Source organism: Mirounga angustirostris, unplaced genomic scaffold, assembly GCF_029215605.1.
Source record: "Mirounga angustirostris isolate CCGP_5_RB_7025 unplaced genomic scaffold, mMirAng1.0.hap1 SCAF_6, whole genome shotgun sequence".
Classification (NCBI taxonomy): Eukaryota; Metazoa; Chordata; class Mammalia; order Carnivora; family Phocidae; genus Mirounga; species Mirounga angustirostris.
In genome coordinates this window covers 59569433-59581474 of record NW_026991714.1, presented here as the reverse complement: position 1 = coordinate 59581474, position 12042 = coordinate 59569433, and the positions used below count along the sequence as shown (strand labels likewise).

The 12042-nt window shown below is 35.6% G+C and overlaps 1 protein-coding gene across 1 annotated transcript in view; it reads right to left on the bottom strand.

Moving 5' to 3' along the window:
• FMN2 (formin 2) overlaps window positions 1-12042 on the bottom strand; it is a 375766-nt gene that overhangs the window by 137764 nt on the left and 225960 nt on the right. Inside the window, exons 7-9 of the mRNA XM_064594391.1 lie at window positions 5334-5425; window positions 5040-5169; window positions 2782-2928 (exon numbers count right to left, since the gene is read on the bottom strand). Of these exons, the coding sequence (XP_064450461.1) occupies window positions 2782-2928; window positions 5040-5169; window positions 5334-5425 (369 nt within the window). The remainder of the gene's footprint in view (window positions 1-2781; window positions 2929-5039; window positions 5170-5333; window positions 5426-12042) is intronic.

Sequence of the window (12042 nt, the reverse complement as noted above, 5' to 3'; positions counted from 1 at the left end):
AGAATAGCTTTTCACCCCCTTTCTGGCACACTTAGGGGCATTTTTAATGATTTCTCTTTTTTTGCATCACTTGAAATTAGTACTAGATAATTTGAATGTGGGAGGACAAATATATATATTTTTAAAAAACCATACAACACAAACTACATCCCCTGAAATGTTCAATCTAACCATTATTTTCCCTCTATTTATACAAAGCAATATCCCTTAATAATTTAATTTGACATGATATGATAATACATCTTTTAGAGACTTCCCTCATAGTAATTTATAGTAATAATAACATAATAATATGTTATGCAGTTATACACTGCAATAATAAAAGTAATATATTTATTAGAAAGAGCATTCACTTGCAAATAATTAAAGCAACTTTCCTTTCTCCTTCCTAACTTATAAATCAATGAAATGGTTAACCATACTTGAATCAATTAACAAAACATTTATTAAATGCCTGCTGATAGGCATGCTGAGTGAAAATTCTGAGTGATCTAAATAACAGCTCTGTCCATACAGATCTACAAATAGTACTAAGAAGTAGACACAGTTATATTTGTTTTATACAGAAAGAACCAAATAAAGAAGACTTCACATAACTCTTGTGAGAATGCAAGTGAAATTATAAAATAAAATTTTGTTTCTTGATTTTATTATGCAATTTTTATCCAGATTATTCCTTGTAGTTATTTAAATTAATAAAATTTAACTTATTGGGAGATTGAATAAGATATATCAACCAATAAAAAACAAATAATCCTTTATTCATATATAATTATAATTATTAGAATCTATTTCAGATCCATTTTTATAAGCTAAATATTATGTTGGTGCTATTTATATTCCAGTGTTATTTGCAAATGTTACTAGTTTCAATCCAACAATCAGTTGTTAAGAACTATTCAAGTGCTTAGAAGAGAGTTTTGCTTTTGAACAAATGTGATTTATCCGGTTGACATACTGGAGGTTCCTGTGAAAACTTGTGCCATACAAATATAATAGCATCTGAACAAATATAACCATAAAAATCACCAAAATTGTATGTGCTGCTGGTGTTCCAAGACAGGATGATGGCTTTATTCAATTTTGGAAAAGCAGTGTGTGGGATTTCATAGAACTCAGTGAAAGAATGGTAAATGGATGTACGAGTGGATGTATGAATGAATGAGCAAATGAGTTGTTGGCCAACAGAAAAAACAATAAAAAGTATCTCTTTCTTAGGTGGGAATTACAGCTGACCCTTGAACAACATGGGTTTGAATTGCATGGGTCCACTTACACTTAGATTTTTTTTCAACAAATATAGTACAGTACTGGAAATGTATTTTCTCTTCCTAATGATTTTCTTAATAACATTTTCTTTTCTCTAACTTACCTTATTGTAAGAATACCATATATGTTACATATAACATAGGAAATAGGTGTTAATCGGCTAATGTTATTGGTGAGACTTCTCATCAACAGTAGGCTATTAGTAGTTAAGCTTTAGGAGAGTCAAAAGTTATACGCAGATCTTCAACGGAGCAGGAGGTCAGTGCCCTGCACCATTCAAGGGTCAACTATATTCATTATCTAGGAAGAACAATTCTAGTATTTCCATTTCTATGAGCCAGTCGTTTACTTATATTTATAATTTTAAAAACATGACCATAATTTTCTTTATCATATAGTTCTGTGTGGAGATTCTTTTTTTATTATTATTATTATGTTATGTTAATCACCATACATTACATCATTAGTTTTTGATGTAGTGTTCCATGCTTCATTGTCTGTGAATAACACCCAGTGCTCCATTCAATACGTGCCCTCTTTAATACCCATCACCAGGCTAACACATCCCCTCACACCCCTCCCCTCTAGAACCCTCGGTTTGCTTCTCAGAGTCCATAGTCTCTCATGGTTCATCTCCCCCTCTGATTTCCTCCCCTTCATTTTTCCCTTCCTACTATCTTCTCTTTTTTTTGTGGAGATTCTTTTATCAGAGAAACAGAATTCTATTATTTTCTAAGTTTACAATCTCACACATTAACTCTAACCAACATAGAGTTTCTCTAATATTATATTTTTACTGACACTCTCATAATCTCTTAGATGTTAATTTTAAACAAATACAAGTATAGAAGTAGGATCAAAAATTAATTAGGCCTGCAAAAAGGCTTAGACATCCCCACACATACCAGTATAAAGGGGAGGATGATATGTAGAAAAGCAGGATCATCTTTTACATTTTATTTTCAATCTACTTTCACCCATCTTTGTTTTGTTTTTAAAACACAAGCCTGCTGGCCTCCATTACTTAACACAGAAGAGGAATACCATCTAATTTATGAAAATTAATTAATCCTCAGACTCCAAAAGGATACATATTAGCAGACATGATAATAACAGAGTGAAAAATAATTATTTTTATTTTAAAAATCCTCTACTTGTTCTGCATGGAGCACTGGGTGTTAATATGCAAACAGTGAATCATGGAACACTACATCAAAAACTAATGATGTAATGTATGGTGATTACCATAGCATAATAATAATAATAAAAGAAACATAAAAAAAATCCTCTACTCGATTATGCATTAGACATAGGATTCACAATTACTCACTTTAGGAAACATTATTCACAAAATCATAAACATATGATGGCCATATACTTTTATCTAGTTCAGAACATCAAGACCTTGGAACATAAAGAAACATTTATTACAACAGGCTTACAGTCAAACTTATTACTAAATAAAGCATCTAATCTTCAATTTGCCTACATTCATTCATACAAAATACTTACACTGCTTTTGACATCTTTCAGCTTTGGAAGAATGTCTAATCCGAAGCCATCAGCCTGTCCTCGAGTCTTATTCCCTCCATTCATGTAGTTGCCAAAAGCAAGAACCAAACCCAGGATCTGCATAACCCCTGGGCCATTTTTTAATGTCTGTAAAACCAAATAAAGAACATTTTCTCTCTTAGACAAAGTTTTTTTTTAATTATCTTAAGTTAGTGGCAGATATTCATATTATCCTAATAATTTTGGGTCATATCCAAACTGTATCGTTGCTTATTATTAGGATTTTATTATTATTATTATTATGTTATGTTAATCACCATACATTACATCATTAGTTTTTGAGTGGTGTTTCCAAAGTTAACTTTAAGAAGCTGTACCACCCACCCTACAGACACATGAAAAAGTGCTCAACATCGCTCAGCATCAGGGAAATCCAAATCAAAACCTCAATGAGATACCACCTCACACCAGTCAGAATGGCTAAAATTAACAAGTTAGGAAACAACAGATGTTGGCCGGGATGCAGAGAAAAGGGAACCCTCCTACACTGTTGGTGGGAATGCAAGCTGGTAAAGCCACTCTGGAAAACAGTATGGAGGTTCCTCAAAAAGTTGAAAATAGAGCTACCCTATGACCCAGCAATTGCACTTCTGGGTATTTACCCCAAAGATACAAATGTAGTGATCCGAAGGGGTACGTGCATCCCGATGTTTATAGCAGCAGTGTCCACAATAGCCAAACTGTGGAAAGAGCCAAGATGTCCATCGACAGATGAATGGATAAAGAAGATGTGGTATATATATATACAATGGAACATTATGCAGCCATCAAAAGGAATGAAATCTTGCCATTTGCAAGGATGTTGATGGAACTGGAGGGTATTATGCTGAGCGAAATAAGTCAATCAGAAAAAGACATGTATCATATGATCTCACTGATACGAGGAATTCTTAATCTCAGGAAACAAACTGAGGGTTGCTGGAGTGGTGGGGGTGGGAGGGATGGGATGGCCAGGTGATAGACATTGGGGAGGGTATGTGCTATGGTGAGCGCTGTGAATTGTGTAAGACTGTTGAATCACAGACCTGTACCTCTGAAACAAATAATACATTGTATTTAAAAAAAAAAAAGAAGAAGAAGATAGTAGGAAGGGAAAAATGAAGGGGGGAAATCAGAGGGGGAGATGAATCATGAGAGACGATGGACTCTGAGAAACAAACTGAGGGTTCTAGAGGGGAGGGGTTGGGGGGATGGGTTAGCCTGGTGATGGGTATTAAAGAGGGCACATATTGAATGGAGCACTGGGTATTATATGCAAACAATGAATCATGGAACACTACATCAAAAACTAATGATGTAATGTATGGTTATTAACATAACATAATAAAAAAAAAAAGAAGCTGTACCCCCTACAAGCATTCAGGTACACATTTGTAAACTGAGAGACCACTCTAGGTGATTTCTATGATATAATTGCACTGAAAACAAATAAGGCTGTAATATGAGAACTACTACAAAATAATGTCATTGCCATCATCCTAATTATACCTACCTCTGGAGCAATAGAAATTTTTGGCAAAACACAGTTATAAAGATTAATTTCCAAATTTAGATTTATCCCTGAAAAGTGCACACTCACTTCTTCCAAACACAAAGCTTAGCTGGAATTTGCATGTCTTCTTTCCTCTGAAAATGTGTCTTTAATAACATCTTACTAGTTTTCAAAATGATTTACCACAACCAGAACGAATGGTACTATTGATTTTTGACAAATTGTTTTAAATGGTAATATTGGTAATTTCTGCCAAGCATTTATTCTTTGTTTTCAGAAGAATATTTATCTGCTATTGAGTCATACAGCTGTTCCTAGATTATTTGGATAGAATCATTAACAATTTGTTGGAAGCCCCTTCCAAAACTGAAGGAGAATAAATAAAATGCCTTCACATCACATCCAATCTTAAGTCTGATGTAGGAGAGGACAATGGAAAGTGAAGAGTTTGTGAAGGGACAGAAATTCATGAAGGTAGGAGCTAACAAGTGCATTCTACCAACAGGGCCCCATGGCAGTGGGCGCCTCGGAGTTTTCGCTTTGATCTTGAAACCAGTCGTGGTATGTTCTCTTCTGTGGAACTGCTATCCTGCAAATTTATGCATACTTACAGTACATTAAAGATAATGTTTTTGAAATATGAACATGACTGGACACAATTAAACATCAGAACTCAATCGTCAGCATTCTATGGATCAGTACCCACCTCACACAATTTCTGTAGCAATTCCAGTTTGCGACGAATTGAGCAAATGCTTTCTGAAAACGTGGACTGGAACAGAATACAAAAGACTCTCTCTGAGAAGTTGGGGATTAGGGACAGTTCATAAAGGAACCTAAGGAAATAAAGCCAAGTTAAGAGGAAAATATAATTCATATAAACAGATGTTTATCCTCCTATCATTCAGAACAATTATGCCCGGAAAACACTACATTTTCCAAATGGAAAGAGGCTGCCCATAGCCTGGTGGCCTTCTACGAGGTCCTGAGGTGTGCTTACTGTTCAGGTTTGTCCAGAGACTTGGCATTTTCCTTGTCTTTGGAGGACCGGCCGTGCTTTTCAATTTTTTCCAGTTCATCTGACTGTGCTCTCTGGAAAAAATAATGCCAAGCGGTTATTCAAAATCTGGTGAAATGAATCCCTTAGATTATGATAATCTTAATACAGCAAAACTCTATATATTTTCATATTTCTTAGCATCTGTTTGCCGTAAAGCTTGACTTAATTCATGAAGGCATTTTAAAGTGTAAATATGTTTAATGCAAACCAGATCATCTCTAAACCTTCCAAATAATGTTATTGGCTATTAGCGATCTGCAAAACATTTATTTATTCAAGCATACTTTAAAACAATACAGTTTTCCTCTCTTGCTTTTTGGCAGCTTGTAATACTCTCTAGAATACAAGAATTTCATTTTAAAGTGGCATGTGTTATTCAGAAATCAATCAAGTTAAATTTGGAAGTAATTTGATCCTAATGTAAGATTTTTAAAGGAAAAAAAGTACTTATTTAACTAATACAATCATTGTTTATGGCTTTTTTTTTTTTTAGGGAAAAATACAATTGAATTATTAAGTCCTGGGACAAAATAAAAGGTTTTGATTTTTCTTTTTGACACAAAAATGGCTTCAGGCTTCTTTTCTTCCAAATTATCTTCTTTTACCTTTCATCCTAAATTTGTTTCTTTGTAGGAGAGTTTCTTCTGCATTTTCAATATATAGTAGAAGATTTTATAGACACTGAGAAACACAAATCTATTCTTTATGAAAAATTTGGATGCTTTTTATTTTAGTCTTGTCTTTATTTTATGATTTGTGAAGATGTTTCAAAATAGCCAAATACAATATTTCTATACATTAAGAAGTGTGAGTAGACCACCATACCTTGAATTTGAGTCTAATCCTCAGAACTTAAATTCCTTTCACATTATTGTTTGCTTAAATATTAAAGCAGTTTAGCCAAGAACTACTGTATAAGATAAAATGTGATAGCCTTATAGAAACTAAAGATTTCATCTGAAAAATAGCTATGTTCTGTTTTTTATTCACTGACTGTTTTGAAATGCAGGTTTTCAGGTGATAGGATTAACTAGCAAAGACTAGTTCCTTCAAATGAAGCTTCTTTTTTTAAAAAAGATTTTATTTATTTATTTATTTATTTGAGAGAGAGAGCACGGGGTGGGGGAGGAGGGAAGGGGTGGAGGGAGAAGGAGAAGACTCCCCTCTGGGCAGGGAGCTAATACAGGGCTTTATACCAGGACCCCAGGATCATAACCTGAGGCAAAGGCAGACACTTAACCGACTGAGGCCCCCAGGCGCCCCTAAGGCTGCTCATTTTAAATTTTATTTATTTATTTATTTATTTATTTATTTATTTATTTATTTATTTATTTATTTATTTATTTAAGTATGCTCTGTGCCCAACATGGGGCTCAAACTCATGACCCCGAGATCAATAGTCACATGCTCTACCAACTGAGCCAGCCAAGTGCCCCCATATACACTCTTAAATAAAGGTGGCTTTTTTCCCCAGGCAACTGAAGAATTAGAACAACCAGTAAGTGTGGGTGGAGGTACCAGCATGTTTATATTTCACTGCTTTTGAACCATCAGTACAAACATTTACACTGTCAAAAAAGCAAACAGCTTAATGCTACTATGAAAATCATTTTCACCTTGCAGACCCCCTTACAAAAAATTACAGAACCCCTGGGCACCCATGGAACAGACTTGGGAACTGACACTTGGTAAAACCTTCTTATCCAACTGATGATTAAATTATCTTCAGCATTCACCATACTCAAATACCTCCAATGACAAAAACTCATTGTCATCCTAAATTGATCATTACATCTTTAAAAAACACCATCCAAAAACAAAACAAAACAGCTTCTTTATATTAAACAAAAATACTTCCTCTACTTTCAGACATTGGCCCTTGGTCTACTCTCTGCGGTCAATTGCAAATTCCTTTCAAATATTTGGGAAAGTTAATTTTTCTTCCTTTGTCTTCTGTGTTAAGTACTTTGGTTCTTTACATTTTATATGGTATGAATGTGAGCCTATCACAATCATAGTTGCTCTCTGAGTAGGTTTCTGATGACTTAACAAATGAGGCACACATAACAGTGTCCTGTCACTCTCCCATGGTACAGTCTGCTTCTCAACTCCATCATTCCAGAAAGACTGTTGCTGTTAGTGTAGCCTGAAATTAAGGACAATATTTGGAGGAGCCCTACATCCTCTTAAGTCATCAGTAGTCTAAACCTTTGAATTATTTTTCATATTTATAGGCTCTATTCTGTTTCTCCTACTCTGTATTTATGAAATTGATTATTTGGACTCAAGCATAACAACACATTTGTTATTTTTTTCTATATACAATCAACTATTCTAAGATTTTATAGCTTGAGATCCTAATTCTGTCATGCTACGGAGCAAAAAATACTTTGGGTTAGGGTAGCATGACAGAGCTTCAGAAAAAAGAGGAGGTAAGACCTGTGTTTTGAAGAATATGCTGGCTCTAGATAGATGGAGAGCTAATCTCAATGATTTGTCTCTAAATTTGCTTTGCTTTCTGTATTCCCTGTCACTGTTGAGACATGGGCATCTACCTGATAACTCACACGGTCACACCAGATCTTCTACCTGGAATATGCGTCATTCACTTTGGCTTGCTGCTCTTGGCTTGGCTTATGAATGAACTCCTCTGGAAAGCCAGCCTCGACTGCCTTACTCTCCATTATAATTATTCTCGTTCCAAAATGATAACACAGAACCTTATATTTGCTTTGTCTTATGCTATGCTTATCACAGCATCTTATTGGCCATATAAATATATGCCTGCATCTTCTATTGATTGGAGCTTCTTGAGAAGGGCCGTGTCTCAGGTATCTCTATGGTCCATAGTAACCAGTATGGCTTATGGTATACAGTTAGTAGTCAATAATATTTTTTTAAACACTGAAAAATTGTATCAGTGATTGAATACGACAAAATAAGGCCTCCAAGTCATGAAGAAGAGACAGGGAAAAGAGGAGGGATAATGACCCAATAATGTAAGAAGTATTGAGGACATAATGATATGCAGATAATTTCAACTATTTATCATCATCCTAAGAGTATAATGAAGCTACCTATGGGGTCATTTGAACTCCAAAATAGATATTATGCATGTGTGAGACAGAATTAGTCATTTTGAATGCTAGTACAATATAGGTAAATAAAAATAATAAGAAAGCTATGCCCGGCAAAAGTACATATGGATTCACTCATCTATACATTCATTCAACACTACTCTCTTGTGCCCCTACCACTCACCTCATGCAGAGATACTATGTGTGTAAAGGTACAAGAAGCAGGAATAAAACATAATAGGTTTTTAAGCAATGATAATCAACTCGGCAAGATTCTGCTATTCATTAATATACCATGACCAATTGTTTCTTGCCCATCAGCTTGGCTTGCTCCTTGCAAAGCATGAGAGATCAAGCGAAAGACAGTTATCTTCTATCTGCTAAGGCGCCATATTATTGTTCTTAATAGCAACCACACAATTTATGTCAAACTAGTGGTTATAAATTTGTACTAGAACCCGGTGGTCATCTGGATACTTTTGGTTTTGTTCAGCTTCAAAGTAAATTTAGCGTCAAGTGTTCTTCTCTGCTCTACTAATATGAGGTAATAATCAAGGTCAGACTTTAAAACAAATGAATTTTACGGATTCATTAATCCACTCATTTAAAGGCCATATTTACCAGCATTACACCAGGCATTGGGGATAAAAATATATATGAGTTAGGCTTCAGATTCAAGCAAAATCCTAAAACATAATGTACCAATAGCTCATAACACCACTCTTACTTGCTTAACCCTTCTGTAGCAATCTTCTTCCACTGCTTTTTATTATTTATTTATTTTTATTAACATAATGTATTATTTGTTTCAGGGTGCTTTTTAAAACTATATATGACTCCCCATATATGAAGAGGATGCTAATGATCTCACTACCATACCAATGGTGATTTGTTGAAATAAATTCATTCTTCTTTTACAGCCAAAGACATGGGCAACACAGGCACACACTTACACATCAATTAACAACATAAAGGAATTTACAAGCTCCAAATATTCAAATCACAAACTTTCCCTCTCCCAGTCTCACTCACTTCCAAAATTAAATCAGTCTCTTTCTTTACTGAATACCCCTTCCTGCACCCACCCCAATTACCTGCAGATTTGTACCAGAATATCCTTTTCTCAAGATTTCCTGTATTTGTCTATAAATGAAATGGACCTCCTCTAGTTACCTCCAGTTGCTGCCAAGCTGGATGTTTTCACCAGTTACCAAAGATTCATCGCACTTAAAACCCAGGAAAACTCCTCACCTAACCACTGGTCAAAACAAACCCAAAATCCAGGCTATCATCACTGATTTCACCATATATTTTGACCTCCACTACCCTTCACACAGACACCCCTTTAAACTGAATCTTGCTATTCCATCTCCTAGGAAGAAGTGTTACTTCTACAGAGAGGAAGAGATTGGGGAGCACAGGGTGGAGAGGGAGGGAAGAACATTGAGATCAACTGGTATGCATTTCCACTGTATACATTTCCACTGCCTGAGTCTATTAATGGTGTTAAGCAAATGTTTCTCAAACAGAGTTCCAAAGACACAAACTTAGATTCCTGAGATTCATTAGGAATTGCTGTATACTATGTCCATTTTTAAGCCTCATATGCTAACTACTCTTAGAAGTTTTATTATTGAAAAAAACTATTTCAACACCAATCCTCATACTTAATTGATAACAAAAAATGTGTGTGTGCAAGAGACAGACAGACAGAGAAAATGACAGTAACACTCCCAAAAAAACAGTATTCTAAGTGGAAACACTGTCTATGGCTAAACTTCAGCAGTTCCTTTATCCACTTTCTTTCATTTTTTTTCCTGATTAAAACTCTTCAGAGTGTAGGAATAGAGGGAATATACCTCAATATCATAAAAGCCATCTACAAAGAACCCACAGCAAGTATCATTCTCAATGGGAAAAAACTGAGAACTTTTGCCCTAAGGTCAGGAACACGGCAGGGATGTCCACTATCGCCACTTTTGTTCAACATAGTACTAGAAGTCCTACCCTTAGCAATCAGACAACAAAAAGAAATAAAAAGCATTCAAATGCACAAAGAAAGAGCCAAATTCTCTCTTCACAGATGACATAATACTTTATGCAGAAAACCCAAAAGACTCCACCCCCAAAATTGCTAGAACTCATACAGGAATTCAGCAAAGTGGCAGGATATAAAGTCAATGCATAGAAATCAGTTGCTTTTCTATACACTAACAATGTAACTATAGAAAGAGAAATTAAGGAATCAATTCCATTTACAATAGCACCAAAAACCATAACATACCTAGGAATAAACCTAACCAAAGAGGTGAAGGATCTATACCTAGAAACTACAGAACACTTATGAAAGAAATTGAGGAAGCACAAAGAGATGGAAAAACATACCATGCTCATGGATTGGAAGAATAAACATTCTTAAAATATCTATGCTGCCCAGAGCAATCTACACTTTCAATGCCATCCCTATTAAAATAGCATTGGCATTTTTCAAAGAGCTGGGACAAACAATCCTAAAATTTGTATGGAACCAGAAAAGACCCCAAATTGCCAAGGGAATGTTGAAAAAGAAAAACAAACCTGGGGGCATCATGTTGCCTGACTTCAAGCTCTATTACAAACCCATGATCACCAAGACAGCATGGTACTGGCACAAAAACAGACACATAGATCAATGGAACAGAATAGAGACTCCAGAAATGGACCTGCAAATCTATGGTCAACTAATCTTCAACAAAGCAGGAAAAAATATCCAATGAAAAAAAAGACAGTCTCTTCAATAAGTGGTGCTGGGAAAATTGGACAGCCACATGTAGAAGAGAAGCTGGACCATTCCCTTACACCATACAAAAAGATAAACTCAAAATGGATGAAAGATGTCAATGTGAGACAGGAATCCATCAAAATCCTACAGGAGAACATAGGCAGTAACCTCTTTGAAATCCGCCACAGCAACTTCTTTCAAAACATGTCTCTCTCTTTTTTTTTAATTTTACTTATTTATTTGACAGACAGAGAGAGAGCACAAGCAGGGGGAGTGGCAGACAGAGGGAGAGAGAGAAGCAGACTCCCCACTGGGCAAGGAGCCCAATGCGGGGCTTGATCCAAGGACCCCGGGATCATGACCCGAGACAAAGGCAGATGCTCAACCAACTGAGCCACCCAGGGGCCCCTCAAGACACATCTCCAAAGGCAAGGGAAACAAAAGCAAAAATGAACTTTTGGGACTTCATCAAGATAAAAAGCTTCTGCACAGCAAAGGAAAACTAAGAGGTAACCCAAGGAATGGGAGAAGATATTTGCAAATGACACTACAGATAAGGGTTGGTATCCAAGATCTATAAAGAAGTTCTCAAACTCAACACCCAAAAAACAAATAATCAAGTCAAAAATTGGGCAGAAGACATGAACAGACACTTCTCCAAAGAAGACATACAAATGGCTAACAGACACATGAAAAGATGTTCAACATCATTAGCCATCAGGGAAATTCAAATCAAAACCACATTGAGACACCACCTTACACCAGTTAGAATGGCAAAAATTAACAAAGCAGGAAACAACAAGTGTTGCTG